General features: G+C 41.7%; 1 protein-coding gene across 4 annotated transcripts in view; it reads right to left on the bottom strand.

Moving 5' to 3' along the window:
* SNX13 (sorting nexin 13) overlaps nucleotides 1-11,043 on the bottom strand; it is a 73,322-nt gene extending 62,279 nt beyond the window's left edge. For 3 of the 4 annotated variants that reach the window (XM_072854179.1, XM_072854178.1, XM_072854181.1), the window contains exon 1: nucleotides 10,819-10,976. In XM_072854179.1, the coding sequence (XP_072710280.1) occupies nucleotides 10,819-10,830 (12 nt within the window). In that variant the 5' untranslated portion in view covers nucleotides 10,831-10,976. Of the gene's footprint in view, nucleotides 1-10,818 lie in introns of all 4 variants that reach the window. The other variant, XM_072854180.1, reaches the window with a different exon arrangement.
* Nucleotides 11,044-17,119: the final 6,076 nt, after the last annotated feature.

The following is a 17,119-nucleotide window of genomic DNA, read 5'->3' as shown; positions in this document are numbered from 1 at the left end:
AGCACCTTCCTCTGAAGATTGTGATGTTACTCCACTGTTTCCTTCGAAAGTTTAAACTTGCTGCAGTTCTTTAAGTGCCGTAAGTTTTCTCCAGTTAGAAAACAGAAACTCTGACACAACCACTATTTCACTACAAATTGCCAGTAGCCTCTGAGAGCACATCTGAACTCCTATGTTCAAGGCCAACAAGGCCAAAAGCCTACAAGGCCAAATTTCCTATGAAGCATGCTTACTGGATGAAGACAAAATAACCATGAAAACAGACGTTATACAAAATAACGAAAACCTTTACAAAGCTAAAGTAAGCCTCAAAACTTCCAGTTCCTTGCAACTGTTCTTCTGGACAGAGTATCATCCAGTTGCATAAAATAAAGCAAGAGAAAAAGATTAGTTCAGTGTCTCCAAGTTATTCAGTAGTTCACAATATCAAAAGAAGACTGCAACTTCTTTAATGAGCAGTTGATGCCTAAATCTTGGCAGAAGGGACAGCGCCAACAAAAAAGGCAGCACTTCGAGGGTATAGCAAAAAATGCCTTTATTTAAGAGGGGAAAAAAATTGTTTAAAAATTATTGCCTTTTTCCAGTGGGATAAATGTAATGGGAATATTAACAAAAGCATTCCAAATCTTTCCCCTTCATGTGTTTAATATCCAAATCCCTACTTCAGTCCTTATTGCTTGTCTGCTTTACCCACTCACTTCCAAGAGATCTTTGGTTCACCATCCTTTTTAGGAAATCATGTTTACTCTGTGCATCTCTTTCATGGTCCTCTGTGCACTTTTGCCTTTTCCTGAATACTGTTAGTGAGAAAACCATTCTGCCTGCTGCCTCTGCAACCCCTAAGAAACTTCACAGGTTTTATCCAAGTGATTTGCTACTCAACGGTGCTGACAGGGGCTGCAGCGTGTAGCTCAGAAGCAAACGTGTACGTAGAGTGGAGCCTCCTACAGTTTCTTCCAAGCCTCTGCTCTGTAATCTCTGTCCATCTGGCCTCTCCATGGAAGCCAAGAGCCTGCTGAATATCTGTCCTGGTTTTGGCTGGGATAGAGTTAATTTTCTTCCTAGTAGCTGGTATAGTGCTGTGTTTTGGATTTAGCATGAGAATAATGTGAGAAGACACTGATGTTTTAGTTGTTGCTAAGCGGTGTTTATACTAAGTCAAGGACTTTTCAGCTTCCCATACTCTGCCAGTGAGGAGGTGCACAAGAAGCTGGGAGGAAGCATAGCCAGGACAGCTGACCCAAACTGGCCAAAGGGCTATTCCGTACCACATGACGTCATGTTCAGTATATAAACTGGGGGGAGTTGGCTGGGGGACAGCGATCGCTGCTCAGGCACAGGCTGGGTGTGGGTCAGCAGGTGGTGAGTGGTTGCAGCACTTGGTTTTCCTGGGGTTTGTTCCTCCCTCTCTCTCATTGTTTTCCTTTTCATTACAATTTATTATTATTAGATTTTATTTCAATTATTAAACTGTTCTTATCTGAACCCACAAGTTTTCTTACTTTTGCTCTTCAGATTCTCTCCCCCATCCCACCAGGGTGGCAGGGTGAACGAGCGGCTGTGTGGTGCTTAGTTGCCAGCTGGGGTTAAACCACAACAGTATCCTAGATGAATCCTTTAGTCTCAAGTAGTCTTCCTCTCCTTCCTCATAAAAAATCTGTGCCCAGACTTACTGTGCCAACTACTCCCTGCATATCTCCCAGGTGCATATACTACCTCCTGCCCACTGCGACACTGAAGAGGGAAAGCAACCATGAACATCTGCAAATAAAGTTTACATAAAGGGACAGTTCCATAAACTCGGTGGAACACTTCATTCTCAAACATCAGGGCATGGAATATTTCCAACAAACTTCAATGGATTGGGGGTGTGGGGGGAGGAAACCACAGAAAATGGCTCATCAGCTCTTGCCACTACAACTTCAAGATCATAGACTGAAACTAATTATAGATGAAACTAATTCAGTCATTTGAGTACCCAGCTCTCAGGGCAAGTTTACAGAAGATATCTAAAAACCTCTATCATTGCCACTTGCTCAAGAACATAAAGGACAAAAAAGAAACCTAACCAAAGTGGAGCTAGCTAACCTTATTTGTAACTTTTTCTGGAGGCACAGATGCATTCAGAAGTCACAAAAGGAATGATGACATTCCCTGTTTTCAAAAGGACAGGAGTTATTTTGGATATTGATTCACTTTAGATGTAAACAGAAGGAAATGCAGGAAAGCACTATGCACTTCCCTCGCACTGGACCATGCAGCTGTTGATTTGGCAACTTCTCCTGTGCTCCCACCCTCATACCTCTCCAGAAGGCTGGTTCACCAAGACGAAACAATTCCTCATGCAGTTGCTGCTTAGCTGCTAGACCTGATACAAGAAGCAGCATCACACCAGCTTGTGTCTGGTGGGAGGGAAAAAACCTTTTTAGTAGCAGCCCAAACTAGATCCAGTTAAGTCAAATGTGAAACAGCACTTTTAGTGTCTTAAATTCCTTTATGCATGTAGGATATCTAAAGAAAAATATATGGCCAACCCAGTGAGAGCAGCAGGAAAACAAAGACAAATACATAAGGAAGAAAAATAAAGAGGAAGGAAACACACAAGAGCAACAAGTAATAAACAAAAGAACCACCATACAGACAGCAAAGTGCAAGCATTCATAGACTAACCTAGGTATACTATTCCACACAGCAGCAACACAGTTACTCTGATCACTGGAAACCAGAAAAATGCTTTGCCTAATGCATCAAAAAATAGAGAACAGTTATGGGCAAATCTTTAGAAATCCAGAAAGAAAAATTAAGAAGAGTGCAAGCATAACACTATACTATTAAAACAGAAAAATAATTTAAAATAGAAAACAAAAGAAGAGAGGGTATTGGTAAAATAAAGCACAATTAAAAGAAACAGTAATGGACAACAGCAGACCATCATTAATTGGAGAATTCAATTAAGGAAAATACCCAATAAAGTAATGGAAGAGCTTAGAAACATTCATAGAAACAAGAAGTTTGCCTTTGGTCTCACTATCGCTAACTCGTAATCTTGAGAATTCTTTAAGAAGCTGTAGTAGGGCAGCTGCCAACTGAAAGACACAAGACCAATACTATTTAAAGTCCAGACCTTAAAACCAACATAAAGAAATAAATAAAGACTTATTTCAAAGTTTTAGTCACACGTGCAAGTTGAATTAATGCAAGCATGAAGCACAAAAGAGAGAATGCAGATTACAGTGGTAAGACCATAAGGCAAAGTGCTAGTACTAAATGCTTGTAAACACACAGCAAAGGTAAATTATGTTTAACACAACTACTGCAGAGTACTCAATTTAGAAAAAAATGTTGATTGTGAAAAGGAAAACTGTGGTAAGAGTGAAAATTTAAAATAAAGCCTTATTCTCCTAGCCTAGCTTTATAAAGAAATATCATCTTATCAAAACAATGAAAGTTATATTCACACAAAACAATTTGTTTTCCACAATAACTTTAAAATTATATGTAAGCAATAAATGAACCGTAATAAGTAATTCCCATTTCATTGTATGCACCATCAGATTATATCTGTAATTGAGACATTAAATCACAAGATTTAAGATTTCCATAGTACATGATTTTACTTTACAAAGTTAGTGAAATTTCAATTTGTTAGCATCGTGATCAGAAATACTAATTTGAGTATATAAACTATAAAAAACTATTTTTCTTCCAAGTATGTTAAAAGAGGTTAGCTACCTCAATCAAACATAGATTTCATTAAAAATTAAGATATCTATCAGTAACAAATATGCCAAGATATACAGGGGGGTGGGGAGAAAAAAAACACTCAGCATAGCATTTCAGGAAACTAAAAAAAAAAAAAAAAAAAAAAAAATCGCACACCAAAATACAGATGCAATTTCAAGCACATATAGTTCCTCCAGTGGATAAGGTATACATATCATTATTACTAATCCTATTATTTTCAAGATGTCACAAAAAAATCATTAGATATGCTGCAGAAAAGTAAGACAATGCAACGTTATAAAATACTACAACAGTTGGGAAAACTGAAAATGAACAAAGTTTTGAGTTATTAAAAAGGACAGGGAATGCAAAGGTTTAAGTGAAGAGGTGCCAGGCCTCACACAGAAGAAAGGACCCAAGACTCATCAGAGACATCTCTCCTCAGTCTGCAGCAGCAGTTGTTAGAATAGCAGCATGGCAACGAGCAAGGCTTCATCATGTCTCTAAGTCAAACAGTTCCAAGATCATTTTGACAATCAGCAAAACTTTAAAGCAATCACTCTTTCTACAGTTACACAGGTGGATGAGAGAAATTATCCAAGTCTGAGGCACTGTTTCATAATCAGTTGGTTAGCTGTGGCAAGAATTTCATTATGAACTTCTAGAGTATTTTCTACTTGGCCTTGTCTGACAGCACTGACAGGAAGAGTGGAAATGCAGGGCATCCTACAGGATATGTAGCAATTCAAACTTCCTGCTCAAGTTCACTCCCTTGACATCACGAAAGATAGCCTAACCTATGCTGCCTCAGAGGCACCAGCAGAAGTGTTGTGTACAGTTAATTCTTAGAACTGCAAAGATATACTGAAGAACAGGAATACATGATCTTAAAATAGCGATATTTATGAAATAATAGCATTCTGACACAAATAGATTTGATTAAAATAGAACTGAGATCACCCTGTTCCTCCCAGAAGCACGGGATTAAGGGAAGAAAGGCAGAGGAACAGACATAAAAAATAAAAATAAGATCACACTGTAACAAAAGCACAGCTGCATTTAAGCACCTAATACTCCTCAAAGCAAGCGCCCAAATCCATGAACATTCTTCAGAAGAAAATGTGTAAAGCTCATCTTCCTATCCAAAACTCCAACGGCAATGTGATACTGAATTAAGCATTTTAGACATCAATGGTACATACAACAGGTACCTGTGAACTTTTAGTTAGGCCATATTACCCCTCACTTGAATAAACACAGTGCTATTTCTACCTGTGAAATAAAAAACCAGTTCCTGATATTTAATATTTCTGATTTTCAAAAATTCTTTCAACCAAGTCAAGGCACAGAAAGGACATCATGCAGGCCATTTGATGTAGGGAGGGACTTAATGGAAAGTAAGCAAGCAGAGGTGAGTTTATCTGCTTCTCCTGCTGGCAACTGGTGGACTGACTAACCGGTGAGGTTCAAATCAAATTCATCTTGTGCTTACTGTCTGAGAAAATATGCAAAGCAGCAGGACTGAAGAAGTTTAAGGGCCACTGGCAAAATAGCTTCAAAATAAACTACTGAACTAACCACTATGGTCAACTCTGTATTCTGTCCTGGGAAATCCCTGGATTTTCAGAGAATCCCACTTGAACAAAACTAGTTAAAAATGTGTGGGGCTTTTTTCATGTTTGTAAAATGCCAATGTTAAAATACAAGAAGAAATTTGATTCATGCTGTTTTAACTGCAACACTGAGATTGCATCCCCTTCCATACAGAAAACAGAAAGCCAATCGACACCGTTACTTCTTCAGAAATCCACCTGCCCTCTCTGAAGATTTTACAGCTACTTCTGCTTCAGAGCAAGAATAAAATCTTTAACAGGTATTCCCGAACTCTGACAGGGTAGGAATTGACCTCTTTTCCAACATAAATGGCAGTTATAAAAGGAGACCCCTAGCTGAACATACCTATCACCTATGCTTACTCACATTAAAAATAAATGCCCGTTTCACCTCATACCTATAATCACAATTATGCAGTCATCATTTTAAGGTGTAATACTACAGAAATTATGTAAACAAGGTTAGAGTGCTCTTGTTAAAACATTTCAATGTTTACATCATGAAATAATGCCTTGTTTTTTCAATTCAGAAATCAAACATCACTGGGGTGGGGGGGAGGTGCAGGGGCGGGAAAGAGAACAAACAATTAATCCCAAAATCACAATGCCTTGTACTTCTTGAAGTTTCTCTCTCATGTAACTGCAAGTGCCAATTGCAATTGATTTTTCTATTATTCCAGCCTTGGTACTCGCAGCCAAGCAATGGTGAAAGGTGATAATAGGACTTCAAAATATAAATTCTTTAAGTGTTGCCAATAACTTACATACAACACCAATGGTTTCTTGTTTCTAATAATAGCAACTCTCCTAATGCTAGTTCAAAGGAAAACATGCTTTGTCATCTTTGTACGGGTGGGGAGAAAGGGACAAACATGCTTTGTCATCTTTGTAAGGGTGGGGAGAAAGGGACAAACATATTTAAAACAGAGATAATTCCCTAGAGTGCAACCAGACAGAGGAAATCATCATTCGGAGCTCCTTCAGCTATCTAACCAGACAAACTACTACTATTTTTATTGAACTAAGGAACTTTAAACTTGTCTTCTTTCACGCTGTTTTGGGGAGTGGTCCAGACTGACATTTTAAGATGCAGAACTCTGCATTCAGTCTTACCAGTTTAGGCCCAACTGTACACTCTAAGAATAGACCTGAGTGTTTAGACACTATCTTTTACTAATAGCCAAACTATTTAAAAACAAGTACTAGGAACACATGACATCCATTCTTTGTAACAGGTTAATTTTCCTAATTTTACCATTCCTCATGTAATTTTAACTGACACTCCACAGAATATGGAGTTATTAAAACAGCTGTCATAGCAACAATTAGGGACACAAAGCAGACCAGCAATAGCGTAGACTGCGTTTACAGAACATATTGAAGGAGAAAGAGGGGTTTTTTTACTTCCCGAGGGCTTGCAACTGGTGCTCCAGCTAGATCTCATCTGACAAAACACTAGCACCAAGGCAAAGCCCCAGCATACAAGTTTCACAAAAGGACAGAAAACTAATTTCTTTCCACACCCTGCTAATTGTCTACACATCCGAAGCTGTCTCTACCAGCAAAACACAGTTCAGTCACATGAAGCATCAGAGCAACCTTCCACAGCCATGTATCAAGGAACAGAAAAAATTAACAATGCTATAGTATATCAAGCAGTTAACTGTGTTCTGCATCTTTCAGAGCTGGACTAACATATACATTACAATGTGCTACTGTTTCAGTAAGGCTAACTCATTCTTCTTCTAAAGCAAGTTAAAACAAGCTGCTCAGTCAACCTTTATTCTTAAAAAAATCGGGCTAATTTGCTTGGTTTTGCTGAAAAACAGTTCTCAATGGTTAGTAGCTATCAAAGTTTAACAAAAAAGTTTGTTAGACATCTCATATAAATAAAAAGTAGATTGTTTAATGGAAAGGAAATACTACATGTAGTTAGTGAATTATCTTGACCGGTTGCAATAATAAGAAATATCAACACGTCAGAGATCATTTTTTGTGGCTCATTTTTAGTTGTGGACAAGAAAAAAAGAAGTTTTTCTACTCTGTCAAATTTCAAAAATCTTCTCAGCTGTCACAGTACTGCAACAAAGTACTCTTTGCTAAGCTGGGAATTAAGTTGTCGAAAATTTAGCTGCTGATAATTCAGAAGGAAGTCCTCACTAAGCATCTCAAAGCAGTTTAATGAGCTACTGGAGGGAAAAAAAATGGAAAAAGAAATCTACTCCTCACTTCAGAAAAAGTGCCTTCTTTAGACACAACACAGGCTGCAAATGCAGATAGCACAGGCCATCAATTTGAAAGACATTCTAAAACTTCTTGTAAACTAAGTCCCATTGAAATCCTATTTAATGTTTGTTCCCATCAGAATTTAAGACACTATTGACCAGCAAGAGCTAGAGTTATAAAACACCAGCTGCATCGCTGTAGTCAGGGCAGTACAGTTGCTACCGCACAAGAGGCGAGAATGGTGAAGACAGTTGTCTGAAAACACAAGAGACAGACCATTGCAACTTGTGTCCATCATGGCCTCATCAGACAAGAAAGTGCTGAAACAGTAAATTGCATGGAAACAGGCCACACTGAGTCTTGAAAAGCAAAGGAGACATCTGATTAACAAGAAAAGAGGAACAAGTGAAAAGACACAGAAAGGCCAACCCAACAAACTAGGAAAACAATCACTGCAGCAGGACTCTGAACGCATGCAGACAGAATGTATTCAAAGTGACTGCAGAAATAAGTTCCAATGGCCAAGATTATAAAAAATTGGGGAATGGTGTTTGCTAAGTAGGTAAATAAGTATATGTGCTTGGCATCCAACGATGCAACTAAAATAAGACGACCTGCGGTAAGGGCCAAATAAAAAACACACCCGGTACTTTTTCCTGACAGGAAGTGCGATCTTCCCCTGAAATTACTGATTACAAGGTCCTAATCCTAACTGCACCCACACCAAACTGGACTGAATCTGCTGGGGGTCTGCATATATGGACACAGGCAAAGGATGTAGGAAACTGATCCTGAGAAACTGTAAGTTATGTTTTGACTACAATGTAACAACACATGTAGAACCAGATTCTGCCTTTCCTTCATGCTTAAATATATTTAAGAATAGTATTGTCTACATTGTTAAAACTAACAGTTATAGTGGGGCAAATGTTTCTAAATTTTTAATGGCTCAAAAAAAAAAAAATTACAGTAATCTTGGCCATTCCAGACAGTAGCAAACTACACAAGTCCACAAATATTCAGCAAATTTTTTAATCTCATTTCACTATATGTTCTTAAATAAAATAGTTACTCTGAGAGAGAAAAAAAAAACCCAACAGACTTACTGGCTGTCCAGTGTTCCCCCTCCTCAAAGTTATTAATATAAATTTAGGCAGCCTACAGACATGTGCAATTTTCACTACTGTCCTACTCTAATGTCAGTCTGCCATACATTCCACCTCAATTTTCACATATAAAGGAAAAAAAAGAAGAGGAGAGAGATTTAGGTGTTTATAGAATACTATACATATATCAGTAGGCTTGAAGCAATCTGCATCTTCCTGCAAAGTGTGGAAAGGGTTCATGGATGTGACTGCATGTCGTTTTCATAAGGTGTTTTAGCTACCAAGTCACCATTGGAACACCCAAAAAAGCACACTGGAAAGGACTCCTTCCAGTTCACATGTCAGGTAGGTCCTCTGACAGCCAAGAGCTGTCTGGTTGTTTGGAGAACTCCCCACAGCTGCTTGTCAGGCAGGCAAGCAAAGCCTGCAACTTTGCTCGACCCTGACCCCCACCCCCACCCCCAAATTTAAAGTCATCTCCTTGGCAGAGACCAAGCCTGGAATACCTCACCCTGAAGCATCTTGTCTACAAATATTTTATATACAGGAACTAGAAGTAAAGGACATCAGAACCTAGTCCTCCAGACACCAAGGCTAAATATCATAACTGGTCATCACATGCCTAAGCACTAGGTTTTACCTCAAAATGGCAATAGAGCAAGTGTCATTCATGCTGCTACACTAGTGCTATTAGAAAAAAATTTTCAATTCCAAGACAATAAACTTTCTTGGATAGGCACACACAGCCATCGTCAAACAGAACAAACAGTCCAGTATGAGGCATCAACCCAGAACGTTCTATGCCACCCTTAAAATAATCTAAATTACTATGGTTATTGCTTACACATCACACTCACCACTATTTAATGCAGGTTACTAACCCCAAACACCCACCATATACCCTTCATGCAAAAATAGGTCATGTATTTTTACAGGTTTAACTCACTTGGCAAATTTTACCCTCCCAGGGAAATCTGAGAGCTCATGGCACTACAGAACGACTTTCCTAATACCCTGAAACTTTGAACTGATGCAAACCAAAAGCTTCAGGATACTGTTTTAGCTATCATTCAGGAAAGCAAAGCTAAATTTTTCAAGTGTCAGAAAGCAAGCCTTCACCCTTCAGGAATTAAGACAATTCAGTTTTGGACAAATAACCTTCACCACAGGATAAAATAACAAATTATAAAACACAAGTAACGCAATTATCATGTTGGAGAAGTATGTGTATGCCAGACACCTTGCTGACATATTAAAAATAGAAAATCAATCAGTCTTTGTAGAGAAAACTGAGTACGGTGGAAAGTCTCATTTCCAGCAACTAGAAAACACCACCAGATTCCCCCTTTGAGAGCACCTCTGGACACAGTAGCCACTTCCAGCCCACTCTGATCCTCAAATACCTGCTTGCCTCACAGCTTAGCTGCCCAGCTGCTTTGGGACAGAAACCCCCTACCAGGGAGAGGCGAACCGAGGCAGCTAACTTCTACCCGTTACCTACAACCACAAACTCCTGCAACAGCAAAAGTGTTCGGTTTAAGCCGTTTAAGAGGAAAGCAAACACGAGGCCTTTACGAAGCTACCGCAGAGGAGAAGGCCAGAGGGGCTGAAGTCGGAGCCGGCGTTCGGGGCCCGAGCAGGGACATCTCTCCGGCGAGGCCTAGGGCCGAGGCAGGCCGCCTCCTCACCAGGTGTGCTCTTCCAGAAACGCGGCCCGCCGCGGAGGAGCGGCGCCGCGGCCCCTCGCCGGGAGGGAAAGCCCAGCCGCCGGCGGGTCGCGGGGGAGGGCGGCCCGCCCCGGCCGGCGGCCGGCTGCCGCACGGAGCAAGGCACGGCGGGCCGGGTTCCGCCGCCGCTCTGGAGCGTCCCCCTCCCGTCCCGCCCTGCCGACCCCTGACGGGGGAACAGCGCCCGGCCGGAGAGGAGGGAGGGGTGATAAGAGGGGCCCGGCGCTGCCCTGGGCGAGCTGGCCGGCGCCTCTGCCCTCCCCGGCCAAGGGGGAGGCTGCCTGCTACCCAGGCAGGTCGGAGGCCCCGGCGGAGGGCAGAGCCTCTCTCCGCCGCGGGCCGCGGCGCGCAGCTGCCCGCTCGGGCAGACGGAGAGCCTCTCCCTTCCCTCCCGCACCCCACCGGCCGCGGCAGGGCTCTTACCTCTGCTAACATTATTACCCCGCTGCGCTGCGGCGCCTCGGCGGCTCTAGCCCCGCAGCATGGTGAAGCCTGGCGGCCGCGCGGAAAGCTCCCCCTCACCCTGCGGGGAAGCGAGGCGAGGCGAGCGCCGCCAGCCCCCTGCCGCCTCTCTCAGCGGCCGCCCGCTGCCCCCAGCCCCGCAGCCGCCCTCGCAGCTCGGTCCGGAGAGGCCGCCATCTTGGGAAAGCTACGTGCACCGCCACCGCCGCTCCCCGCCCGGCGCGCCCGCCCATTGGGGCTGCGGGACGCGGGGCCGCCCGTGCCGGGGCCGGCTCACTCCCCTTCCCGCCCCGCCGCGGCCCGGCCCGCCGTTCTGCCAGTCCGCGCCGCTGCCTACCTGGGCCGGGGGGACCATAACCAGCACAGACGGCCCTCTGCCAGGGTCCGGCCCCAGGGCTGCGGTGTGGCGGCCGGGACGGCGCCGGGGCCCCCCGCTCTGGTAAATCCTGGGGCCGGGAATGGCTCGGGGGGTCGGTGCCGGAGCCCGTCCTGCGGTGCAGCGGCCCTGAAACACTGTGCAGCCCGAAGGGAGAAGTTGAGGGCAGCAGAACTCGGAACGTTGTTGTCAAAGCCGCTCTGCTGTGGGGTTTTTCTTGCCCTATTTCCCTTGAGACGCTGGGGTGCCTTCTCTCTGAGCTCTTCGGTGCCAGGCAGCTGTCCTGAGGACGCTAATTGAAATATTTTTTTAAATTTCTGGCCAAGCAGCATGCCTCTCATCCACCTCTAACGTATGTAGCACTGCATGTGATGCTCTAGATGTTAAGAAAGAGACATCTATAAGTCTGTTACCTACAGTGTTGTTAAGTAGTGGCGTAAATTGTGGAACCGAAACACATCTGAGAACCAGAGCCGTGTCTGCACCAGACCAGTGAGCCCTGCTCACGGGGCGATGCACCCCGACAGCTCAGTATTTGAATACACGGAAAGATTTCTGTCTGAAACTTGTTGCTTTTCCTTTAAACACTGTTCTGTGGGGTTTTGTTTGCTTGCTCGCTTTTTAACTAGACTTTAAAGTTACAAAGTTAACCTTAGGTGCATTAGGAAAGTAGAAACAAGATGGGATTTTTTTCTGCATTGCCAATAACAGAAAATGCACACCAAAGAAGTAGTAATGGTTAGCAGTGAAGATGCAGGAAAAGCAACACTACTGTTATAATGTGAATAAAACCAGCCTTCTTCAATTACAGTGGTTTTTTTCCCTGAGTAAAAGCAAAGCCCCTTTTCTTGCAGAGGTGCAAAGGGCGTTAGACAGCCCTTACGGCTGGTGGCTTTTGTAGAAGTTCTCTGATTTTCCCACGGATTGTTAAAAACTTAGGACTTCAAGGTTGCCCGCTTCTTAGTTTTATTTGTGAGTATTACTGAGTTTCAGTTTTACTCATACAACTGTTTTTCCCCTGTCAGAGACCCAGCTGTTAGTCACGTGGATCGCCCTTTCAAAAAAGCAGACCCTTGATATTTATTTGCCTTTTCTAAATAATCCAAAATATTAGCTTTTTTATGTATCTAGTAAGCTTTGTACTTCTGAGTCTGTATTTTCGAGTGTTTCATGTTAGCATTACTCTTTCCTCCAAGCTGATCCCTCAGAGAAAATCCAAATCTCACAGCACACACAACTCTATTTAAAAAAATAGCTTTAACAATAACAGAACCATGCAGTGGTCTTGCACATGGTATTTCACCATCTTGATAAATTAATTGTTCAAAACCATTGAGCAATAGGACTTGTGAAATACCAATTCCCTAACATTTATTTACAGCATTCTGTAGATGCTTATTTGGAAGACAGCTGTGGTTCTCTATTCGTGGCTTTCATCACACTTCAATTCAGCCAAATAATGCCCTGTGCTCAGGTCTGTGTAGAGGAAACCCTGAAGGGACCCATAATATAGCAGAGTGCTCAGTAAATCATCAGTTGTGTAATTATGCAAAAACATCAACACATACTTAGCTAGGTAGGAAATAGCATCAAAATACTTAAAGTACCTACTGTTTGCCATGTCACTTAGTCATAAATACATTCTCTGGGCAAGGCACAGTATCATGCGCTGATAAAATAAATTACCCAGCTTATAAAATGTAAGGGGTAAACAGGAGGTAGAAGTCTCATTGTATTTATGAATATATATAAATGATAGCAGTTGAAACAAGCTGATGGTGTAGCAAAAGAAACTGTCTCTTGGCACCGTATTTTTTTACCTTGTATGTTTAGACACATCAGCTAAGGTTTTCAAAAGAAGTAATCACCTTTGAAAACTTCCTGCAAAACTGTATATATCCTAAGATGTAAACAGAGAGCAAATCTTACACAAATCTCACAGCAAGATGAAGTCACAATTAAGACTTTGTACTTGAACTTGAATCGCCCCTATTTCTGCTTGGGTTTTGGCAGCCCAACAGCATACTAGTCAGGGAAGCATCTTCCATTCTTGTACTGCTGGAATAACCTACCAATAGTTCTACTAAAAACTGTTCTCTGAATTTACACCTGTCAGCATAGCCTTAATACTGTTGCAAAATAGTTATAATCCATTGTTCTAATTTTTGGTTAATACCATCTCAACTTCAAAAGGGAATGGTAGTATAATTGCAACAGCAGGAATGAGGCTGTGAGGAAGGACTGAACCACACAAAAGTAGACTCAAGGGAGAAGAGGAGGCAGCATTGTAAAGGAGGGGTGAGAAGAGGCAGCAGCTTGGAAAGAGGATGATATGAGGGACTTCTTCAACAACTAGCCCGCTGGGAGTAGCCCAAAGGAGAAAGAGAAAATAAAGCTGCCCATCACTGAGGAATTAAACCGTTATGCTGCCTGTTCCTGTTCTTGGAATAAACTGAAAAAATGTAGATACAAATTCTTTCTTTCTTTTCTGGGGAGGAGGGTGTTTCTAAATTAGTATGAGCAGGTCTGGAAACAAGGCTTCAACTGTGATTGGAAGGATTATCAATGGTAGGCCAGAAGCACTTGAACACTTACTTGTTTCCCTGAGCCCGTCTTCAAGCAACAATAACGCTATTAGACTTGATGAGTCACCCGTAAGAGAGTCATATTCCTTACATTTTATCCTTGTGCATTTGTTACACATACAGCTTGGGACTGGCGGTGCAATGAGCTAGCATACTTAACAGAAGCTGTGCAGCCACGTTAGCACCATGCTCGTCCAGGCAGAGCAGCACACTCGTTATTTTCCTGTCACTTTCACAAACCTGCAAGCACTCGGCAAAGAACTGTGTTAGGGCAAGTATATATATCTGTAGTCAAATGCAAACCTGGCAGAAAGTTTTTGCACCCTTAAAATACTCAGAGAATTTGCTTTGTCATAGACCTAGACAAATGCTTAAGTCAACTAGAAGGAGTACCTTAACACTGATGGCTTCAAATACCTTCATATTTATAAGACAACTCCTACCTGTTGCCAAATGTCTTAGTGTTCTTTGCATTTATTACAGTTTTCACTGACTATAAGCAAAGAAAGTTGTCTGATGGTCTAGATCCACATTTTGAAATCCCACTGCAGACACTGGAAGCTGTGGGGGGTATCTACCGAAATTATGGGTGAATGCAGCATTAAAATCTGAAATGGAGCGGGAGGAGATAGGGATAGCACCGGCAGGCTCTCCCATCCAGAAGTTTATAAAGATTTTTGTAAAGTGAAGCGTAGTGAGTGCGCTAAGTTGAGAGGCAGGCTCAGAGACAAAAATATAGTTGTGAGGGGGCGGACGCAGCACACACAGAAGAAGGGGCACAGGCAAGATTTAGCAGTAAAAGAGCAACTGTGCCAACTTGCAGCGAAGCACAAAAGAGCACAAATTATTTTCCAGCACTGAAAGGAGGGCAGCCCCACAACCTAAATAATTGTTAGCTCACCAGCTTATGAAAAATGAAATCGGTGACCTAATTGCCATCAAGACAACCTCTGAAACAGCAGTAACCTGCATTTGGAGGACAAAAGGGTATGTTCTTTTGGCATATACAAAAAAACAAGTGAAGACTAAGGAAAGGGGAAACAACAGGCAGGGTTGGGGGAGGGACAGACTGAATGAACAACAGACCAATTTTGCTTTACTAAGCAGTTTCATTAGAATGGCTACTAGACTGTTTCTAACTTCATCAACAAGCCGGAACTTTTGCACCTTTCTCTACAGTCTAGAAAAGATATTTTACAGAATTATTTCTGTATACTATAAATTAGCTCTGATTGTCCATAACCAACCAGTGTAAACCAAAGTTTGGCTTCTGTTCTCTTGTTGTTTAAGTTGTTTGTAGCTCAGGCTGGCAGTATGGTTGGAGTTTGCTTAGGGTTGTTTGGTTTGGGATTGGGTTTTTTGGGGGGGAGAAGGTGGGGTGGAGGAGGTCTGAAAAATGTGTAGTCATTAAACGTTCCAAGTGTTCAGTCTCACTGTTTAAAAGCAATTCTCTGTCTTTATGGTTGAATTCCATTGCGTTTCAAGTAAGATCAGATGACCCCAAAAGTCTGCACAGCAACATGAGTGAAAGGGGAAGTCAGAGTGTCTTTTATGTGTGAAATCTGAATATTCTGTTATTTCAGGATGTTGCCTATTCTAAGCTCTTCAGTGAGAGCTGCCTGATCAGAAGCAAAACTTCTGATCAGGATCACAACTCTATAATTTCCAATTAAAGAACTCATTCACTTTCTGATTTCTCAGCATTCACCTGAGATGCAGCACAGACAGAAAATGCAAGAGTGTGTGTGAAAGGGCCACTCTAGACAATATGATGTGAATGTTGGGCATGAGATAAATAATTACTGAAGAAGCATCAGGTGTAATTCCTCCTTCATCCTTTGCAATAAGGATACAATATCTGCCCATTGTTCATGTTCTCAGAATTGTTTATTGGAGGCTGAAATTTCTGTTAAAGCGTTTGCCAGCTTACATTTCTTCACTGTTGTGAATTTTCTGCTGTTCAAACAGCTGTCTCCAGCTAGGACAGACACTGTTTGCCTTAGCAGCTTAATCCTAGTTGTCTAAGCAAGCGTTAGAATAAAGAGAAACTATATTTCTTAATACAAAGGAAACTCTCTCAAAATTATAATGGTGTCTCTTTCAGAAGTCTATAATGACATGACTAGACTCATGTCAGAATTGTAACATAGATGTTAGTCATCAGCTGCTTAGCTTCTGGCCATGGATTTTCTGTGAAAATAATGCACACAAACAGAAGGCTTCCTATGCTATTTGCACATTGCTGCTACAGAGGGGAGCAAGATAGGATACAAAATCTTTAGAAGAGTCACCTTAATTCTTAAAATTCATTTGGAAGCAACCAATGCAATTCTTCATCTGGATGATACACTAATTTGAAGACAAAACTGTTAAAAGGAATGCTTATTCTGCAGTATAGTAAATGATCCCATTCCCTCTTTCCAAGTCAGTCAGGAGTCATGAGAACATATCTCTGTGGTTTGAAGATATTTCTGCTGCTCTTCGGAGTATTTGCTGTTACCCATGCTTGACCTGAAGTTGCAAAAGGGTTTGGATGGTTTCTCTTCTGAGATTTGAACTCCTGAATGTATCTGGCAGGTAGATCAGCCTAAGTGATGGGCCCACAGGTTTGAAAAGTACCTCTTTTTTATCTTCTCAAGCATACATATGGCCATTTTTAGAACATATTGCAAACAAATTGTGTACATAACTTTTAGTTTAGTTCAGTGCTGGAGACCTAGTGGAGTCAGTTTACTTTTCTGGTAAGAAGTATTTGTTTGCGTCATAAAAATTCTGGTTATCCTTCCAGGCATTAGGTGTATGTCACAAGCAGATGGAGTGTGGGCCTGAGTTTTCAGGTTACATACTGCTTTAATAGTGATTACAGTGATACTGAGACTTTGATAAAGTGTTACGGTGATACTGAACTTTTGCCAGTGACTTAAGACCAAAATGAAGATATCCAATGGCATGGAGAACACAAAATGGGTTATATCCAAAACATTTTGGTGGAAAATACCCACTTAATAAGACTGACAGCTAGCAAAAGAAAGACAAGTAGGAAGCAAAGCTATTCACTATGCATTAAAAAATTTAGCACCATTAACCATATTTGTATTCTGCAAAATTGGGATTGATGGTGCCCTCTTTACATAAACCCAGATGAAGATATCATCCTGAGAAGTCTGAGAAATCTGAACTCTACTGCAGTTAACACATGATATGAGAGGTTCTTTAGTTAGGAAATATATTTAAAACCCAAAAGCTGAGCAGAGGTTAAATACTCTTGTAGTTTAATGCATTATCTTGGGGAGGGTGAAGG

Source organism: Ciconia boyciana, chromosome 2 (assembly GCF_034638445.1).
Source record: "Ciconia boyciana chromosome 2, ASM3463844v1, whole genome shotgun sequence".
NCBI lineage: Eukaryota > Metazoa > Chordata > Aves > Ciconiiformes > Ciconiidae > Ciconia > Ciconia boyciana.
This window is presented reverse-complemented; position numbering and strand designations above follow the sequence as displayed.